Source organism: Crotalus tigris, unplaced genomic scaffold (genome assembly GCF_016545835.1).
Source record: "Crotalus tigris isolate CLP2741 ecotype Arizona unplaced genomic scaffold, ASM1654583v1 scf7180000021643.52994198:917841, whole genome shotgun sequence".
NCBI lineage: Eukaryota > Metazoa > Chordata > Lepidosauria > Squamata > Viperidae > Crotalus > Crotalus tigris.
In genome coordinates, this window is record NW_024098611.1 from 399157 (window position 1) to 420967 (window position 21811).

General features: G+C 46.7%; 1 protein-coding gene across 1 annotated transcript in view; it reads left to right on the forward strand.

Annotated features, from left to right (window-relative positions):
- The first annotated feature begins 4978 nt into the window (after positions 1-4978).
- Positions 4979-21811, forward strand: part of ASXL1 (ASXL transcriptional regulator 1) — a 45279-nt gene continuing 28446 nt past the window's right edge. Inside the window, exons 1-2 of the mRNA XM_039318892.1 lie at positions 4979-5719; positions 19852-19934. Coding sequence (XP_039174826.1) covers positions 5660-5719; positions 19852-19934 — 143 coding nt within the window. The 5' untranslated portion in view covers positions 4979-5659. The remainder of the gene's footprint in view (positions 5720-19851; positions 19935-21811) is intronic.

Genomic DNA, 21811 nt, shown 5'->3' on the forward strand with positions numbered 1-21811 from the left:
CACGTGCGCCAGCAACCCTCCCTGCGCCCTCCGGTCTCCCACCTCCCACCCCTGGCCCTCTTTTCCTTACACTTTTAGTAGTTGCTCAGCAGGGAGGGGTGGAAGCTTCCAGACAGCTCGCCTTCGCTGCAGACAACTTGCAGCACCATTTGCAGACTGGGACTTTTGGGGGGCTCAGCAGGGCAGAGACAGCCTGGACAATTCCTATTGGCTTTTGAAAGCCGATAGAATTAGACTCTATTCAAGAGAGTCTATTCTATTGGCTTTTGAAAGCCAATAGAATAAAAGGGAGGAGCACAGCTAAGGAAAAGGGGGAAAAAAAGTGGCGGACTGCGTTGTTTGGCGACCCCCGTGAAATGGTCGTTCGACCCCAAATGGGGTCCCGACCCACAGGTTGAGAACCGCTGCACTAGAAAGAGTACAGAGAAGAGCAACAAAGAGGATTGGGACTGGAGGCTAAAACATGTAAGGAACAGTTGCTGGAATTGGGGATGTCTAGTCTAAGGAAGAGAAGGATGAGGGGGGAGATGATAGCAGCCTTCCAGTCTCTCGGGGGCTGCCCCAAAGAAGAGGGAGTCAAGCTCTTCTCCAAAGCACCAGAAGGCAGGACAAGAAGCAACGGAGGAAAACTCATCAAGGAGAGAAGCAACCTGGAACTAAGGAGAAACTTCCTGACAGTGAGGACAATTAATCAATGGAACAACCTGCCTCTAGAAGCGGTGAATGCTCCAAGTTTTTAAGAAGAGACTGGACAGCCATTTGTCCGAAATGGTATAGGTCAGCGGTGGCGAACCTATGGCACGGGTGCCAGAGGCGGCACTCAGAGCCCGCTTTGTGGGCACTTGCGCCATTGCCCCAGTCCCAGGCCTTCAGCTAGGTTTTATAAAACCTTTTCGCTTTAGGCCTCTGCTGCTGTGTGCAAAAAAAAAAAAAAAGGTTCAGTCAATTTCAACTTCTCACGGGGAAAAAAAAGATCTTGCAAAGTTGGAATTGATAGATTGAATTTTTTAGTCCCACCCAGTCTGCCGTTTTCACCGCAGCCACGCCCACCCAATGGGCCATGCCCACCCAATGGGCCACACCCACCCAATGGGCCACACCCACCCAATGGGCCACACCCACCCGGCACTCGACGATGCATAAGTGGGTTTTGAGTTGCAGTTTGGGCACTCAGTCTCTAAAACAGTGGTTCTCAACCTGTGGGTCGGGACCCCATTTGGTGTCGAATGACCATTTCACGGGGGTCACCAAACAAGGCTGTCCGCCATTTTTTTCCCCTTTCGCCACGCCCCTGGCACCCGGTGATATATAAGTGGTTGGGGGTCACCACAACATAGGGAACTGTATTATGGGGTTGCGGCATTAGAAAGGTTGAGAACCACTGCTCTAAAAGGTTCGCCATCACTGGTATAAGGATACCTGCCTGAGCAGGGGGTTGGACTAGATGACCTCCAAGGTCCCTTCCAATATCATCATCATCATCAAGATTTTTGGGAGATAAAAGCATGCAAGTGGAACAGATCAAATCAGAACCATATAATATACCGGTATCGGCACCCAAAAGGGGAAACTGCGCACGGCTTAAAGCGGTAAACGCACAAAGCCGAGGCAACGATGCCCGTTTGAATAGCTGGCCCAAAAAGGCTCACGTGGCATGAACATCCACGACCACGGGCCACCCTCAAAACGGGGAGAGGGGTAGTCCTTGACTTAACGGTTGCAGCTGAGCCCCGTTACTAAGCAAGATGGCTGTGAATTGAGTTTTGCCCCATTTTTACCACCTTTTGTGCGAGTCACTGCGGCTGTTAAGTGAATCATGCAGTCATCAAGCGAATCTTGCTTCGTCCATTGACTGGGCTTGTCGGAAAGTTGCCAAAGGGGATCAGATGGGAGAGGACACCTGTCTTAAAATACGGGCAGTTGCCAAGCGCCCGGATTTTGATCCCGTTACCAGGGGGAAGCTGCCACGGTTGCATCAAACCGGTCCTGTCAACGCCGTAATTCAGACCAGGGGTCTTCAAACTTGGCCCTTTGATGACTTGTGGACTTCAACTCCCAGAATTCCTCAGCCAGGCACGTGTGCCTGGCTGAGGAATTCTGGGAGTTGAAGTCCACAAGTCATCAAAGGGCCAGGTTTGAAGACCCCTGGCTTATATGGTCATGCTGGCTGAGGAATTCTGGGAGTTGAAGTCCACAAGTCATCAAAGGGCCAAGTTTGAAGATCCCTGGCTTATATGGTTCATGCTGGCTGAGGAATTCTGGGAGTTGAAGTCCACAAGTCATCAAAGGGCCAAGTTTGAAGACCCCTGGCTTATATGGGCCATGCTGGCTGAGGAATTCTGGGAGTTGAAGTCCACAAGTCATCAAAGGGCCAAGTTTGAAGACCCCTGGCTTATATGGGCCATGCTGGCTGAGGAATTCTGGGAGTTGAAGTCCACAAGTCATAAAAGGGCCAAGTTTGAAGACCCCTGCTTCAGACAGTCATTAAACAAATGATTGTAAATTGAGAACTGCCTACATCCCGCCAATTTAATGAGTTGTACCAGCAGCCATGAGCTGGTATTAATATGCTGACCACTGAGTGACCTTCTGCACATCAAGGTGCTCCTGCCAATCTTTTTTCCTCATTCTTACCAAGATCAATTCCCTTGACTTTTCCCAACACATCAGCAAAGCCAGCAAAATCCAGCTATTGCCTACAACCTTGGCCCTTTTCATGACTTGTCGACTTCAAATCCCAGAATTCCTCAGCCAGGCACTGGGCTCCTTACCTGTGTGTAAGTCCCACTGGAGTGAATAAGCTTCCCTTGGTTCCAGCGAGACTCGCACAGGAATATTATCCAAAGGACGAGATATGAGAGGTGCTATTGCTTCCTGCGAGCAATGTTTCCTTCTTGGGGTTGCACACTGGGTGAGGAATTCTGGGAGCTGAAAGCCACAAGTCATAAAAGGGCCAAGTTTGAAGACCCCTGGCCTTCAAAGTAAACCTGCAGTTCTTCCTCCGGGGTCTGTCTCCAAAGCAGGGTAGAATTTAGTCAGGTTTTTCATGATCTAATTCAGTGGTTCTCAACCTTCTTAATGCCGCGACCCCCAACCGGTCGTAAGTCGAGGACTACTCAACCGGTCATAAGTCGAGGACTACTCAACTGGTGCAGCACCGTTTGCAGACTGGGGCTTTTGGTGGGCTCAGCAGGGCAGAGACAGCCTGGACAATTCTTATTGGCTTTTGAAAGCCAATAGAATTAGACTCTATTCAAGAGAGTCTATTCTATTGGCTTTCAAAAGCCAATAGAATAAAAGGGAGTAGCACAGCTAAGGAAAAGGGGGGAAAAATGGAGGACTGCGTTGTTTGGCGACCCCCGTGAAATGGTCGTTTGACCCCAAATGGGGTCCCGACCCACAGGTTGAGAACCACTGGTCTAATTGCTTTAAGCACAGGTAGTCCTTGTTTAATGACTGGCCACTGTTATGAGCACGAAGAAAAAGTAATTGTGCAACGAATCCTCACAATCAAGCAAGCCTCAAAAGATTGTAAAAACTCACCATGTTACTTAGCAACTGCTTTGCTTCACTTAGCAACCAAGCTGCCAGGCTCAGTTGTGGTTGCTAAACAAGGACTACCTATAACCCCCCTCCCCCACAAGGTTACTGCTGGCGCTAAAAATCCAAGCCTGTGCCCATTTTCATCCGTAGATGCTGACTTTAGTGTTCGGCCACTTGTCAGATGGATGGACTTCAACTCCCAGAATCCCCCAGCCAGCATTATGGGAACTGAACTCCCTAACCCTGAGGGGCAAATGACAGGGACTTTGTAATTTGTCAGCTTGCAGAGTTATTTTCTATGTTACTTCCAATTTTGAACACCATTACTTTACGTTTTGATTTGACTTACTTTTCTCTCTTTTAAAAAGGTTTTATAAAACCCTTGGATAGCTTTCAATCTCCCCAAACGGAAAACATAAGTTACAGGATAGCTGGATACTATTTCCTGATAAGAAAACGTTGATTAGTGTCAACTGGCCTTTGGTTATCTAACTCCAAACAAATCTTTTGAGGTTGGTTTACTGTGCAAAGGAGGGGGTCACTTTTATTTTAACAATCACAATAATAGGGATTTTTGAGGTCATCTAGTCCAAACCCCTGCTCAGGGAGGAAGCCCTATACCAGGGGTCTTCAAACTTGGCCCTTTTAAGATTTGTGGACTTCAACTCCCAGAATTCCTCAGTTAGGCACGCTGGCTGAGGAATTCTGGGAATTGAAGTCCACAAGTCATCAAAGGGCCAAGTTGGAAGGCTCCTGCTATAGAATATATAGCAGGTATGAGTATTTTGAGGAAATCTCAGGTATGAGTATTTTGAGGAAATCTTGAAGGAACATTCTGGAAAAAAAGAGTAGACAGAGGCCTGGTTCAGATTTTTGTGGGCTACTTTGTGGCTCCACGACCGGAAGAGAGATAATTGTTAGTAAATGTAGAACAAGGGTAAGATTTCTGCTTTTTTTTCCCTCATAAAGAAAGTAATACAGGTATGTAGTCCTAAACCAGGGGTCTTCAAACTTGGCCTTGATGACTGGTGGACTTCAACTCCCAGAATTCCTCAGCCAGGCACGAGTGCCTGACTGAGGAATTCTGGGAGTTGAAGTCCACCAGTCATCAAAGGGCCAAGTTTGAAGACCCCTGGCGTAGACCATTTCAGACAAGTGGCTGTCGGGTCTCTTTTTGAAAATATGCCCGGCGAGAAGTCGCAGGCCGGGCGGGGGTTATCCCCGCCATCCTCCGAAGCGACCTGCCCCTGCAGCCGCCGCCGCCTGTCAGGCCTACAAGGCCGGTCGCTCTACCCGTCATGCTCCGCGGCATGAGGGCGGGGCCAACGCCGCCCCAGAGCCCGCATCATCACGATCATCTTCTTCGCGGAGCATTCTGGGAGCGGCCCCCTCCCTCTCCCTTTCCGGGACTGCAACTCCCGTCGTGCCCCGCGCGGTTAGCTGGCTGGCCTTCGAACGCTGTCTTCCCTCCCTCCCTCGCTCGCTCGAACGCGCGCGCGCCTCTCAGATCGGGGCGGGCTGTCCCTCCGCGGCCACCGTTCGGGCCTAGCGCGTCTCCGTCACGCAGGCTCTCCTCAGGCCAGCCAGCGAGCGAGCGAGTGCGCGAGCGCCATCCGCCCCTCCTCCTCCTCCTCGGGCGTTTTTTTTTCCCCTCTCTCTCTCTCTCTCTCTCTCTTCCTCTTCCTCGTTTTCCCGCCCGCCCTTGCGGAGACCTTTGACCCTCTCCGTCCGGTTGTTATGTCGGGCCTCCTCCGCCGCCGCCGCCGCATTCCTTGACGCGCGCGCCCGTCGCCTCCTCAGCCGCCGTCTTTTTTTTTTCTTCTTCTTCTTTCACCTTCCCCCCACCCGCAACCTCAGCCGCCCGGGGTTGCGCGCGCGCCCACAGCCCCCCCCCGCCGCTTCCTCCTCCTCCTCCTGCCCCCACCGCGAAGCCCGCGCTCGCCTCCAGCCCCGCCCGAGTAACGGTCGCCTCCGCGCTCCAGGCGCGCTCCCGCCGCCGCCCGCGGCCTGCTCGGGAGCCTCTGCCGCCCCCCCCCGCTCCCTCACGTGCGCGCGCCCGCTCGCCCGCCCGGTCAGCTCTCCCGCCCAGAGGAGGAGGAGGAGGAAGAAGACGAAGATGAAGGAGCTGAAGCAGCGGAGGAAGAAGGAGCGCACGTGGGCCGAGGCCGCCCGCCTGGTGAGCGGGGCCGGGGGCTCGGCCGGGGCCTCGTGGGGAAGGGGAGGGGAGGGCGGGGGGCGCTCGGCCCTCCCGGGGGCTCCGCTTCCACCCCCCACGTGCAAATATAACTCAAAGCTTCCGCCCTGGGCTGGGAGGGGGTCTTCTGTATACACATACACATACGTGTATAAGTATGTGTACGTCTCTGTGTATACACACACATGCACACAAACAAATGTATGGGTGTGTATGTCTATATGTGTATACACACACACACAAATATATATGGGTGTGTATGTCTATAGACACGCGCACACACAAATGTGTGTGGGTGTGTATGTGCATATACACACACACAAATATATATGAGTATGTCTGCATACATGCACACACATGTGGATGTGTATGTCTATATGTGTATGTGCATATATATAAAATATATAGGTGTGTATGTCTATACACACATGCACACACAAATGTATGGGTGTGTATGTCTATATGTGTATGCATATATATATATATATACACACACATGGGTGTGTATGTCTATATACACACATGCACACACAAATGTATGTGGGTGTGTATGTCTATATGTGTATGTGTTTATATACACACAAATATATAGGTCTGTATGTCTTATGTGTGTGTGTATATATATATATATATACACATACACAAATATATGTGAGTATGTATGTGTGTTTATATACACATACACACAAAAATATGTTTGTGTGTGTATACATACACACACACACACATATATATATACACACACACACGAATGTATGTGTATGTATATGTATGTATGTGTATATATATATACACACACACACACACACCCAAATATAGTGTATATAGTATATTTTAAATGTGTGTTATGTATGTGTACACTTGGAGAGAGAGGAAGCAACTAAATTTCATTTTATATATATATATATATGTATGTATATTTATATACATACATACATACATACATATACAAACACACACACATATATATGTGTGTGTATGTGTATTTTGCATATGTGTGTTTTGTGTATATATATATATATATATATACACGTACAAATTGTGTATATGTCTGTATGTCTATACACATATATACATGCGTATATACTCACCAATATGTGTGCGTGTATATATATTCTACACAAACAGACATATACATATACGCATACCCAAATATATGTATGTATGTTGTGGGGAAAGTAAGAGGAGGAAGGACCGTTCATTTGCTCAAAGCTTTTAGTTATTTTTTAAAAATAATCGGGGTTGTTGTGGGGAAAGTCGGAGGAAGAAGGAGCGCTCAATGTGCGCAAAGCTTTGAGTTATATTTGTAAAAACAAGGCTGGATATATGTGTCTGTGTCTGTGTGCATGCGTCTATAGCAGTGGTTCTCAACCTTTTTGCCGTGACCCCAACCGGTCATAAGTAGAGGACTACTCAACCGGTTGTAAGTTGAGGACTACTCAACTGGTGCAGCACCGTTTGCAGAATGGGACTTTTGGTGGGCTCAGCAGGGCAGAGACAGCCTGGACAATTCCTATTGGCTTTCGAAAGCCAATAGAATTAGACACTATTCAAGAGAGTCTATTCTATTGGCTTTCAAAAGCCAATAGAATAAAAGGGAGGAGCACAGCTAAGGAAAAGGGGGGGGGGAAATGGCGGACTGCGTTGTTTGGCGACCCCTGTGAAATGGTCGTTCGACCCCAAATGGGGTCCCGACCCACAGGTTGAAAACCGCTGCTCCAGATCCTATTTGAAACCTGGCCGCAGGAGAAATGGGCAAAGGCGCAGGCCCAGGCCCACTTGCGCGTGTGGAGCTTCACGCACAAATGCCCTATGTTCATGCGAGAGAGCGCAAGTGCGTGCGGCTCTCATGAGCGGAGAGCGTGCACGCGTGTGCTGCATGCACAAATGGAGCTTTGCGTGCACACGTGCGCCTGCCATTCATAAACATCTCCTGCGCTCCGGGGTCGGGCCGCCAAGCTGGGGGATGAGACCAGTCACCCAACTAGCTTTGATGTCTAAGGCAAGACTCGAACGCGGGTTCTCCCGCTTTCTAACCTGGTGCCTTAACCACTGGACAAAACTCTCTTTGTTTATATGTTGGCGAGGCAAGAGTGACAGGTAGGGCCAAGCCTGTAGGATGGATGGATTGGCTTGGGAAACGTTCCTACGCCATCATCCCTTGGTGGCTTCTTCGGACACGATTTGGATGCTGTGTGAAGCTGGGCCATTTGTGTGGGGGATAGTTGCCCTCTGGAATGGAAGCCTTACCATCTCACCATCTTTTGAGTTACACACAATGGAGGCTAGGGATGCTTCACCTGTGGTTTTCTTGACTGTTCTAGCTTATAACTGGGTAACCATCATCTTCATTTTGCGGAAAGAGCTCGGAGGAGTGAAAAACCATTCGGGGTTGGACCAAATTTCAGCTGTTGTGTTGATTAAGGGTGAATAATTCCACGTGCGTGTGAAAGCAAGCCTCCTTTGTATTTACTCCACAGGGGCTTGCAGAATCATTGCGTTACGTAGTATGATTGTATGGATACATTTACCGTAGAGACCAAGCGTCACATATAAAATCAAGACGGGATGTCTGGAAAACTGCAAAAAAAAAAAAAAACACATTTTGGGATTTACACTCCGGAGTTAACTTTGAACTTGGAAGGCAGTCTCTTGTTGAAAAGGAAAGTTTTCCAGTCGGACCCAAAGTGGCTATTCCCATTGTGGCATTGTGGGTTTGGGAATTGTGTGGAGTAACCCTGTGTTTCTCAGCCTTGGCAGTTGTAAGATGGGTGGACTTCAATTCCCAGAATTCAATTCAATTCTGGGAATTGATGTCCACACATCTTAAAGCTGTTAAGAGTTGAGAAACCCTGGACTAATCCATTTCTCTGTCTGGTTTTATGGAAATGGACAATAGACGAGGGATGAGACAGGATAAGGAAAACATTTTTAAAATTCTTAAGTGTCCTTAGTGGGTCACGTGAATTGCTTTGGGCCAGATTGGAAGACAAAGTAAATGTAGAAGGATGGATATCTTGAGAAGTGGATATTCATTCTGTTATCAGGCCAGGAAAGCTGCAATTTTTACTCTGTGTGTGTGTGTGTGTGTACAGAGAGGGAGAACTGTGTGAAATTAGCTTCTTTTTAAAGTGTGAAAGTAGCTTTTTAAAGCTGGTTCATTATCCTTAAAGCTGGCCAATTTTTAAATAATAACCATCTTTACAATTCATCCTTAGAGCTGTCGTTGTTTTCTAATTGGAGAAGAAATGAATGGTTGAGTGAGGGCATGTTACACGTAGTCCTCAACTTACAGCAGTTCATTCAGTGACCGTTCAGAGCTTACAGTGGCGCTGAAAAAAGGGACCAGTGACTGTTTTTCACACTTTACGACCATTGCAGCATCCCCGGGGTCATGCGTCCAACATTTGAAAGCTTGGCAACTGGCATGTACTTAAGACAGTTGCAGTGTCCCGGGGTCACGTGATCCCTTTTTGCAAGGTTTTGGCCAGCAAAGTCAATGGGGAAGCCATTAGTAACCACGTTACTAATTGAACAACTGCAGCGATCCCCTTAATAATTGTGGCAGAAAAGTGCTAAAATGGAGCAAAACTCACTTTAACAGCTGTCTCGCTTAGCAACGGAAATTTTGTAGTTGTAAGCCGAGGACCTCCTGTATTTCCGTCTTACACACTGACTAGGTGACATCTTGCTGTTTCTGCTTCTTCAAAACTACTCAGCAGAGGTGTCTCCAAAAGTCAGCTGTGTAAGCACGCCAAAGGCAAAGATTTATTTTTTTTAAAAAAAAAATGTTTTATCCCTCCTTTTTATTATTTCTACCAATAACTCAAGGCAGCAAAACATAGCTCATAAATCCTTCCTCCTCTACCACCACCACCTCCTCGTTTCCCCGAGGTGAGTTGGGTCAAAGTCACCCAGCTGGCTTTCATGCCTATGGCAGGACTTGAACTCATGGCCTCTTGCTTTCTAGCTGCCTTAACCACTACTAGACCTTTTGGGCACCGGGATCGGTTCCGTAGAGAGAGGACGTTTTTCCACGGACCGGAGACTGCGTGGTTTTGTGTGCTGCGTGCATCCCACGGATGGGGCTTTGCTTTGTGCGGCCCCCCATTGTTGGCTTACCATGGTCCGGTACCGGTCCACGGACGGGGGTGTTAGGGACCCCTGCTTTGGACCAGGCTGGTTCTCCCCACTCTTTCTCTCTTAGCTAGGAATGTTTTCCCACTGTTCTTTTATCTGCTGGTTTCTGCAAGGAAAATAATAAAAGGAGCACCAGCGGGCTTGTCTGCCTCTAATCTATGACTTAGCGTTGACATTTTTAACTCTCCTGTATCTAAACATGCCAGAAATAAGGACACAGAATTAAGTCCCTAATGTCCTGTAGGACACAAAGCGGTGTGTGTACATAAGGCCCTTTAAAAGCAAAGGATTTGCTTACTTTGGCTCTGGACTGCCAAAAGTCACTTCCTGCTTTAGAGGCTCGACTTCACAAGACCACTAGGAATAAAATGGAATCTTCTTATGTGTGTGTGTGTGTGCCTTGCATACCTTTATGGTGTGCTAACTGAAGAGATCTTCAAGGGCACTGGCATACCGTGAATTCTTGCAGACCCAGGAAAAGGTTTTTGCCAAGCACGCACACAGAGAGAGACACACGTGATCTGGTTGTGTTTACCAAGGAAAGGCTGAATAGTTAAAAAATAATAATTAAAAAATAATAATTCTAAGGCTAGTTGTGTGATGATTGGAGGAGCTCTTTGCCCAAAATTTTTTTTAAAAAAAAATCCCATGTTTTATATTTTTCACCTCCTAGGAAGAAAATACGTGTTAATTGAACAGTAAAAGCAAGCTGTGCACGTGCAGGTGATCCTTGACTTACAACCGTGACTGAGCCCCCAATTTTTGTTGCTAAGTAAGACAGTTGTTGAGTTTTGCCCCATTTTACAATCTTGTTAAGTGAATCTGGATTTCCTATGGACTTGGCTTGTGAGAAGGTCGCAAAAGGCGGATTGCCTGACCCCAGGACGCTGGAACCGTCGTAAGTACGAGTCAATTGCCAAACGTCGGAATTTTGATCCCATGACTACAGGGGAGGCTGCAGTCATCGTAAGTGCGAAAAACGGGTGCTTGCTTCCCATGCCGTTGTAACTTACGGGAGGTGGTCCTCCACTTACAACCATTTGCTTAGTGACCATGCAAAGTTACAACGGCACTGGAAAAAATGACTTACGACTGTTTTCCATGACCTTTGCAGCATCCCCCGGTGGTCACGCAATCACAATTCAGACGCTCGGCAACTGACTCGTACTTATGACGGTTGCAGCGCCCCCATTTGCGACCTTCTGACAAGCAAAATCAGTGGGTACACAAGATCCACTTAACAACCGGGTTACCAACTGAGCAACTGCAGGGATTCCCTTTCAGCTGTGGCAAGGATGGTCGTAAAATGGGGCAAAACTCACTTAACAGCTGCCTTGCTTAGCAACGGGGAATTTTGGGCTCAAATGTGGCCATATGTTAAGGATTACCTGGGAATTGTACTTTTGTGTTCAAAAGTAGCAGATGGCTACTTTGATGTAATAATAATAATAATGTTGGAAGGGACCTTGGAGGTTATCTAGTCCAACCCCCTGCTCAGGCAGGAAACCCTGTTTTAAATAGGATCTCTGTTATGAAGGAAAATTCAGTGAATAGAGGTGATTTATTTTCTCTCTCTCTCTCTCTCTCTTTTTGGGTAAGGTACCGATTAAAATAGACTTAGGTGTTATGGCTGCCGGATGCTATACCATCTTTTAAAAAAAAATAAAAATTAGCCAATCTTCTTTTAGGCAAGGAAACCTGCCTGTAAGTGTGAAGTTTTTCAGAGCTTTCAGTTCTGGCAAAGGAAGGCACTTTACAGAAGAAAGTCACTCATTAAAATTGTACAGTTTTTTTGTACTATTAGGCAGATATGAGGAAAAAAGAAAACTTCAAGTTACAATATTGGTGCGTGTTTAAGATTAGGGTTTTTTTTTTTTTTTACATTTGGGGAGAAAATAATTTCCCTGAAAAAGCTGTCAGTAGTTAATAAGTGTTGGTTAAATTTCTTAATATGTTTCTTTTATGTATGTGTTTAATATGTGTAAAGAATGTGACCTTACTCACTCTGGAACAGAAACATTTATTTTATATTCACAAATTGCAGTTTTATGACCACCAAGTAAACATAGCTTCCAAGAGTAGAGACATACATACATAAATATTGTGTTAGAGAAATCTGACATGTCTTTATGAATCGCATCCCAAGGTTACTTGTGAACGATTTTTTATTTCAGGAACGTACCTGAATGTAGCTGTTGTGGAAAAAAAAAATCCTAATTTTTTAAAATTGTAATAGAGCAGTGGTTCTCAACCTGTGGGTCGGGACCCCATTTGGGGTCAAATGACCATTTCACGGGGGTCGCCAAACCATGCTGTCCGCCATTTTTTTCCCTTTTCCCTAGCTGTCCTACTCCCTCTTATTGGTGGCCACACCCACTTGGGGGTCACCGCAACATGGGGAACTGTATTATGGGGTCACGGCATTAGAAAGGTTGAGAATCACTGTAATAGAGTAATATCTTTTGGTTTGGGATTTGGGCATTGGGGTTTGGGTGGGGAGTGAGATTGCATTTGTACTTTTAAAAAAAAACAAAATTGTTTTCCCCAGTTCTAGAAACCAGAAGATGTGAGGTTCCTATGGAGAATTGGGACGTGGTATCTATTTAAGAAATAAATTCCTCATCTATTAATACATTTCCTTAAATAACATTTTTCCCACTTGCAAAGTGAAGTGAACTTACTGCAGTCTTGCAAAATGGCACACTCAGCTCTTTGTGGGCTGTGCATTATTCAGTTGCCTAATTGCACTGCAACTTTCAGGAAGTAACCTTCCTTTGCGCGTCCTGGACTAAGAAAAAACACAATCTGTGAAAACGCACAATTCGTGTAAGGCCACCCTTATTGGAAGGTTCCTCTCTCCGGGCGAAACTTTTATTCTTATTCGTGACCGACTTCCCTGCCCGTCTCCAGAGTAGCAACTGATGCCCATTGAGTGCAGAGTTATTCCTACAGGGACAGACGGCAGGTTTTTCAACAGAACGATTTTGAATGTCCCCGCCACTGAAAACAGGGCATTTGTCAAATACAGGTAGTCCTTGACTTACAACCGTTCGTTTAGTGACTGTTCGAAGTTACAATGGCACTGAAAAAAAGTTAGTTATGACCATTTTTCACATGACCGTTGCAGCATCTCAGTTGCAGCGTCCAGGAATGATGTAATTCCAGTGTCCATGGAGTTCCTTCTTTCTCTTTCTTTCTTTCTTTCTTTCTTTCTTTCTTTCTTTCTTTCTTTCTTTCTTTTTCCTTCCTTCCTTTCTTCCCTCTTTCCTTCCTTCCTTCTTTCCTTCCCTCTTTCCTTCCTTCCTTCCTAACTTCTTTCTCTTTCTTTCTTTCTTTCTTTCTTTCTTTCTTTCTTCTTTCTTTCTTTCTCCTTCCTTCCTTCCCCTTTCTCCCTTCCTAACTTCTTTTTTTCCTTCCTTCCTAACTTACTTACTTCCTTTCTTTCTTTCTTTCTTTCTTTCTTTCTTTCTTTTTCCTTCCTTCCTTCCTTCCTTCCTTCCTTCCTTCCTTCCTTCCTTCCTTCCTTCCTTCCTTCCTTCCTTCCTTCCCCTTTTTCCCTCCCTCCCTCCCTCCCAAATCAATGGGAAAGCCAGATTCACTTCACAAGTGCCAATATTCAGTTGACAACTGTGGCAAGGAAGGCTGTAAAATGAGGCAAAAGTCACTTAACAACTGTCTCGCTTAGCAGCGGAAATGTTGGGCTCAATTGTAGTCGCAAGTCGAGGACTGCCTGTCCTTTTTGGAGTCTGAGTCTCCCATAAATGCCCAACTATAATAAAGGCCTTTTACGTACTGCAAAGGAAAATATTCTCTGTTTTGTTTTGTTTTTTTAAATGGGAAATGTAGAGGGCCGGTCCCTTTCCCCCCCCCCTTTAAAAACTCTTGCACGCAAGAAGAAGTTTCAGGAGCAGGAAAATCTCCTCTCTTCAGTTCCCACCAGTAGGCTCTCAGGAATGCTGAAAGCAGAACCCGGATTGGCCTGCTCCCTTAATCTTTAGTCTGGTGGAGAACACACACACACACACACACACACACACACACACACACACACACACACAGAGAGAGAGAGAGAGAGAGAGAGAGAGAGAGAGAGAGAGAGAGAGAGAGAGAGAGAGAGAAATAAAAGCCTCTTTCCAACCTCCCCTTCCCATTTTACGACCTTTCTGTGCCAAAGTTGTTAATTGAACCCCGGCAGTTGTAAAGTTCACAACAGGGTGGTTAAGTGACTCCGGCTTCCCCATTGACTTTGCCTGCGAGGAGGTGAAATTCAATTACAAACAGTGTTTGTAATTGAAGGGGAATCACGCGACCACGGGAGACACGGCAAAGGCCATCAAGAGGAGTCAGTTACCAAGCGTCCGAATTTCGATCATGTCCTCCCAGGGTTGGGTTGTTTTTTTTTTTTTTTTTCACAATGACAAGTGTTGTCCCACGCCCACAGTCACGTGATCGAAATCCAGACACTTGGCAACCTTTAGGACGGTCGCTAACCTCTCCTTTTGCAACCTTTTCACAAGCAAAGTCAACGGGGCAAGGAAAAAAAAGGTCCTAAAATGGGGCAACGTTCACTCACAACTGTCTCATTTCGCAGTGGGACTTCCGGGCTCCGTTGCGGTTGCGAGTTGAGAGCTGTCTGTAAGAGTGGGAATTTGCCTTCCGGCGGCTGATTGTTTTCAGAGAAGCTTTTCAGAAGATTTATTTCTTGGAATAAAATTCCCCGGGGGAGAATCAGGACAGACGTGCTTCCCCTTGTTACCCCCTGTGTGTGACGCCGCACTTCCCCCCCCCCCCCCATGTCCGTTTCGCCGACAGAATTTGTCACAGATGTCTTGTCTTTTTCAGCAGTCTGCTTTTTCGGCTGGCAATTTTGCGTGTCCCCGTTCGAATTGCGGGGAATAAGTCACAATGGCTGCGGAGGGTGTGTTCTTGGAAACATCTGCAAAAGCCGACGGGTGCTTTTCATAATGTTGTGTTCAGCGTGCACACGCACACACACGAGTTGCTTTGCACCTTCCTAGCCGTTGTGCAGTTGGTGTCATTTTGCTGAAAGTGAAGAGTCACAGCTGTGACGCGTTTCCTACGGGTTTGTGCCTCTTTAGAAAACACGCTTCCTGTTCTTTGGTGTTGATGGTGTGTATCTCCCGGAACGGCATAGACTAGAGTAGAGCATTGCTTGTAATTGAATTTCACAAGCTTCCGATTCATGTTGGGCATGCATTTCTGCATTTTCACTAAAGGGAAAGTGGGTTTGGTCCTTATCCTTAAGGTGATTGGTTGTGTTCTTGAAGAAGGTGCGTTTATCTCTGCCCTGATTTGGAGTGGCTGTTTCAGAGCCCAGAGGCTGAACACCTTTTTAGATCAATTGATTGGATTCCAGGGGCGTGTCTGTTGTGTGTGCTTTGTGCTTTGCAACTCCTTCCAAGCTGAATTCACTCACAGTAGGCAGGGTTTCCTTTGCTTTCTTTGAGAAGCATAAACCCACTTTTTCCTAGCAGCTGTACACTCTTAATGGCAGAATACAGAATTCAGATTGAACTTTTTCTCTTTTTGGAGGCTGTGAGCTTGCCTTTCCTCCGTATTGTCCTTCCTTCCTTCCTTCCTTCCTTCCTTCCTTCCTTCCTTCCTCTTTCCACTTTACTTTATTCTTTCCTTCCTCCCATTTCCTTCCTTCATTTCTCCTTCCTTTCCTCCCTCCTTCCTTTTCTCCTTCCCCTTTACTTCCTTCTTTCCTTCTTCCCATTCCTTCTTTCCTTTCTCCCTTTCCTCTCTCCATCCATTCTTTCCTCCTTCCTGTTTCCTTACCCTTCCTTCCTTCCTCTTTCCCCTTTACTTTCTTCTTTCCTTCCTCTCTTCACTTCACTTTCCTCTCTCCGTCCCTTCCTTCCTTCCTCCCGTTTCCTTCCTTTTCTCCTTCCTTTCCTCCCTCCCTCCTTTTCTCCTTCTCCTTTACTTCCTTCTTTCCGTTCCTTCTTTCCTTTCTCCCTTTCCTTTCCTCTCTCCGTCCATTCTTTCCTCCCTCCTGTTTCCTTACTTCTTCTTCTTCCCTTCCTTCTTCCTTCCTTCCTTCCTTCCTTCCTTCCTTCCTTCCTTCCTTCCTTCCTTCCTTCCTTCCTTCCCCGAGGCAGTGAACATGAGAACCTCAATAGACATAGCCAACACAACTTCTTCCTATTTTCCCCAAAACAGCAACCCTGTGAGGTGGGCTGTGCTGTGAGGAAGTGGCTCAAAGTCACCCCCAGATGGCTTTCATACCGAGGGAGGGACTTGAACTCGTGGTCTCTGGCTTTTTTACTCCTGTGTTACCATAAATTGGCTCCATGTGCAGTGTTTTCTATCAATCTACTGTTGGTGTTTGCATTCCATTAACGTTTTTAACGTGGTGTCCTTTTCACTGATGCTAGATTAAACAGTGTTTCTCAACCTTGACAATTTTAAGGCATGTGGACTTCAACTCCCAGCATTGCTGGCTGTGGAATTCTGGGAGTTAAAATCCACATGCCTTAAAATTGTCAAGATTGAGAAACATTGGGCTAGAAGGTGTTGACGCTTCTTTTAATGACTATAAATTAGACATTCTAAAACAGTTGCATTTTTATTATAGGTTACTGTTACCACGTTTGGCAAACTGGGATATTAAGAAATTGTGCAACCACTCTGATCCTTTAAAAATGTGCTGCTGAAAATTCACCATTTGGCTGCAGCCAATCCTAGGTCTACACATCCACTATTGCAGGGACATTAAATGAAGTTTTTCACATTAAAGATGATTTGTGTGAACTTTCGCTAGAGGGTAGATACTGTATAAAACAAGAGTATTTTCTTATATGTTTTGGTGACTTTTTTTTTTAAAAAAACAACCCTCTTTTTCACATCAAGAGACCCAGAATTTGCTTTTTTTCATCCAGATGGACTCTTATCAAAAAAATAGTTCACAGAAGCATCCATATTTACACTCGTCTGTCTAAGGCAGGGGTCTTCAAACTGGGCCCTTCTATGACTGGTGGACTTCAACTCCCAGAATTCCCCAGCCAGGCACACGTGCCTGGCTGAAGAATTCTGGGAGTTGAAGTCCACAAGTTATCAAAGGGCCAAGTTTGAAGACCCCTGTTCTATAGAATACGTAAGGCAGGTATGAGTATTTTGAGGAAATCTTGAAGGAACGTTCTGGAAAAAAAAGAGTAGACAGGCCTAGTTCAGATTTTTGTGGCAGTTTTGTGGCTCTGCGGCTGGGAGATAGGTAATTATCACTAAATTTAGAATAAGGGTAAGATTTCTGCTTTTTTTTCCCTCATAAAGAATGTAATACTGGTATGTAGTCCTAAGCCAGGAGTCTTCGAACTTGGCCCTTTGATGACTGGTGGACTTCAACTCCCAAAATTCCTCAGCCAGGCACGTGTGCCTGGCTGAGGAATTCTGGGAGTTGAAGTCCACCAGTCATCAAAGGGCCATGTTTGAAGATCCCTGTTCTATAGAATATATAAGGCAGGTATGAGGAGTATTTTGAGGAAATCTTGAAGGAACATTCTGGAAAAAAAGAGGCCTAGTTCAGATTTTTGTGGGCTGCTTTGTGGCTCCACAGATGGAAGAGAGGTAATTATCACTAAATGTAGAACAAGAGTAAGATTTCTGCTCCCCCCCCCATAAAGAATAATACAGGCATGTAGTCCTAAACCAGGGGTCTTCACAGTTGGCCCTTTGATGACTGGTGGACTTCAACTCCCAGAATTCCTCAGCCAGCATGCCTGGCTGAGGAATTCTGGGAGTTGAAGTCCACCAGTCATCAAAGGGCCAACTTTGAAGACTCCCAGTCTAAGGTTTACAACAGGCCTGGCCAGTACACTTAGACCTCGACTTACAGCCATTTTCATTTACTGACTGTTCACAGTTAACAACGGCACTGAAAAAAGTGACTCGTGATTGATTATCCCGTGACAGATGCAGCATCCCCCATGTGATCAGAATTCAGACGCTTGGCACCTGACTCCTATTTATGACGGTCTCAAGCGTTCCGGGCTTGTGTCATCGCCCTTTTGCCTCATTCTGATAAGCCAAATTCATTTAATGGCCAAATGGCTCGTTCAACAACTGTAGTGATTCGCTTAGCAACTGCAGCAGGGAAGGTCGTAAATGGAGGAAGAATTCACTTAGAATGGAAATGTTGGACTCCATTGGGGTCATAAGCGGAGGACTTACCTGCTGTCCTCGACTTAACGACCACAGTGGAGCCCAACATTTCGGTTGCTAAGTGAAACATTTGTCAAGTGCCCCATTTTTACAAACTTTCTTGCCAACGTTGTTAAGCGAATCGCGGCAGCTGTTCAGTTAGTGACGGGATTGTTAAGTGAGCCTGGCTTCCCCCATTGACTTTGCTTATCAGAGGGTCGCAAAAGGGGGAATCATGTGACTCCGGGACGCTGCAACCGTCGTAAGTACGAGTCAGTTGGCCAAAGCATCTGAATTTTGATCCCGTGTCCTCTAGGGACTGCTGCAACGGTCCTCAGTGTGAAAAATAGTCCTAAGTCACTTTTTTCCAGTGCCGTTGGAACTAAATACACAAGTCGAGGACTTCCTGTGCTTCTCTACCTGCTGCGAGTCGCTTGAAGCATTTTGTGTAGCCTTTGCTGGCTCTGCTTCCGTGGAAGCAGGAATATTTCATCATCATCATCAAGTTGGAAGGAACCTTGGAGGTCATCCAGTCCAACCCCCTGCTCAGGCAGGAAACCCTATACCATTTCAGACAAAGGGCTGTCTTAAATTACTTAAATTCATCTTCAGTTACTCAGTTTTTCATCTTTTAATTGTATGCTGCCCAGAGCCCCTCCCACATTGCCCAGGTTAAGAACCACTGATCTAGTCCAACCCCCTGCTCAGGCAGGAAACCCTATACCAGTGGTTCTCAACCTGTACGTTGGAACCCCATTTGGGGTCGAACGACCATTTCACAGGGGTCGCCAAACAATGCAGTCCGCCATTTTTCCCCCCTTTTCCTTAGCTGTGCTACTCCCTTTTATTCTATTGGCTTTTGAAAGCCAATAGAATAGACTCTCTTGAATAGAGTCTAATTCTATTGGCTTTCAAAAGCCAATAGGAATTGTCCAGGCTGTCTCTGCCCTGCTGAGCCTGCCATAAGTCTCATTCTGCAAACGGTGCTGCACCAGTTGAGTAGTCCTTGACTTACGACCGGTTGAGTAGCCCTCGACTTACGACCGGTTGAGGGTCACGGCATTAAAAAGGTTGAGAACCACTGCCCTATACCATTTCAGACAAATGGCTGTCTAGTCTCTTCTTAAAAACTTCCAATGATGGAGCACCCATAGATTCTGGTTAATTGCTCTCCCTGTCAGGAAGTTTCTCCTTAGTTCCAGGTTGCTTCTCTCCTTGCTTAGTTTCCACCCGTTGCTTCTTGTCCTGCCTTCTGGAGCTTTGGAGAATAACCCCATCTCTAAATACTTTCCCTTTTCTGGGTGGGTGGGGTGGGCGGAGCCCTTTCCCCCTACCCCCAAAGGACAATTTGTTCTACTAGACCCCCTGATCCGTCCCCTTTTCAGGCCCAGCGAGTATTTTGTCAAGGGGGGGGGGAAATGACATCTCAAAGGGGGACAATTTAGATGTGAAAAGCAGAAGGGAGGGGAAAGGCTAAGAGAGCCCTCAAGGGACACTGACTCATTTGAGTTGCGCTGGGCCCATCCTCGTGATTGCATTTTTAAAAGGGGGGGGGGGAAGAGAAAAAAAGCCACAGATCCAGATCTTGTGTCTGGTCTAGCAACGGTTGAAAAGAGTCTGGCAAGCAGCTCTTATCATTTTGAACATATCTCGGCGTGCACGAAAAACGTTCGGGCCCAAAGCCCATCCCAGTCAGTGTTGCAAGGCGGCTAAGCCAGTCTTCCCTTTCAGTTGTGGCTGGAGAGCCTCGAGTTGGTTTACCTACATTAAACCTGGGATTTTCTCTCTCTCTTTTCTTTTCTTTTTTTCAGGTGCTGGAAAACTATTCGGATGGACCCATGACCCCAAAGCAGATTCTGCAGGTGATAGAAACCGAAGGCCTAAAAGAAATGAGGTCAGTGCTGTACTTTCTCGTAAGTCAGTGTTTCCCAAACTTGACAATTTTAAGGCATGAGGACTTCAACTCCCAGAATTCCACAGCCAGCAACGCTGGCTGTGGAATTCTGGGAGTTGAAGTCCACATGCCTTAAAATTGTCAAGTTTGGGAAACACTGTCGTAAGTCAAAGGGCGGGGGGACTAAGTTGACTTGACTTCTTATTCCCTAACCCTCTTCTCTTCTGCCTTTCTGCTTCGGAATGCTTTGTGTGACTTTTTGTGAGAGGATTTCCTTCCTGTCTAGGATGGTGCCCTTTCTACAAGCCAGGCTGCTTGGTTGAGACTCTCACCCTTAGCAGCAGACATACCCAGTTTAGGGGGGCAATGCTGTTGAACGGCCTAGAACAGAGGTCTCCAACCTTTCCGGGCTCCAGGACCGGAGGGAAAGAGAGTAGCTTCAAAATTGGTGCGCACGCGCGGGGCCCATGCGCATTGGCACAGCACTAGCAGCGTGCTCAAACGGGCCGTGCAAACCACCCAGGCTAGTGGCGCCTGCGCAAACGGGCTGCATCCCTGTTTGCACCCATGCGCTAGCGCGAGTGGGGGAAGCGCGCCCACACTTGCGTGCAACGGCCAACCGTTTCCGTGGCCTGCTGGCCAAGAGCCCAAGGCACAGGCCGCAGACCATAGGTTGGGACCCCTGGTCTAGAAAAAGATATTTTTAGCCCAGGGTTGAATTGTGGGGACCCTTAGCACTCTCTGAGCTGGGTGCTTTTCTTGCAGACATTTCATGACTCAACTAGGGAACAACATCAGTGCTAGAAGGGGGTTGTGGAGAGGAGGAGGACTGTGGGGTCCTTGATGCTCTGTGAGTTTGCTTGTTTTCTTGCAGACGTTTCATGACCCAACTAGGGAACATCATCAGTGCTAGAAGGGAGTGGGGTTTGTGGAGAGGAGGAGGAGGAGCACTGTAGGGTCCTTGGTGCTCTCTGAGGTTGGTTATTTTCTTGGCAATGTTTTGTGACCCAGCTAAGGAACAGCATCAGTGCAAAGCTCACTCCCTTCCAGCACTGATGATGTTCCCTATTCAGTCAATGAAACATCTGCAAAAAAACAAGCAAGCTTGGAGAGCACCAAAGACCCCACAGTCCTCCCTCTCCTCCGTCTTCTCCACAAAACTCATCCCTTCTCGCAGTGATGACGTTCTCTATTCAGACATTCCCTATGAAATGTCTGCAAGAAAAAGAAGAAACTCAGAGAGCACTAAGGACCCCATAGTCCAGCGGTCTTCAAACCTGGCCCTTTTATGACTTGTGGACTTCAACTCCCAGAATTCCTCAGCCAGCGTGAGGGAACTAGGACCCTTTTATGTCTGGTGGACTTCAACTCCCAGAATTCCTCAGCCAGCGTGAGGGAACTAGGACCCTTTTATGTCTGGTGGACTTCAACTCCCAGAATTCCTCAGCCAGCGTGAGGGAACTAGGACCCTTTTATGTCTGGTGGACTTCAACTCCCAGAATTCCTCAGCCAGCGTGAGGGAACTAGGACCCTTTTATGACTTGTGGACTTCAACTCCCAGAATTCCTCAGCCAGTGTGAGGGAACTATGACTTTTATGTCTGATGGACTTCAACTCCCAGAATTCCTCAGCCAGCGTGAGGGAAATATGACTCTTTTATGTCTGGTGGACTTCAACTCCCAGAATTCCTCAGCCAGCGTGAGGGAAATATGACCCTTTTATGTCTTGTGGACTTCAATTCCCAGAATTCCTCAGCCAGCATGAAGGAACTAGGACCCTTTTATGACTCGTGGACTTCAACTCCCAGAATTCCTCAGCCAGCATGAGGGAACTAGGACCCTTTGATGTCTTGTGGACTTCAACTCCCAGAATTCCTC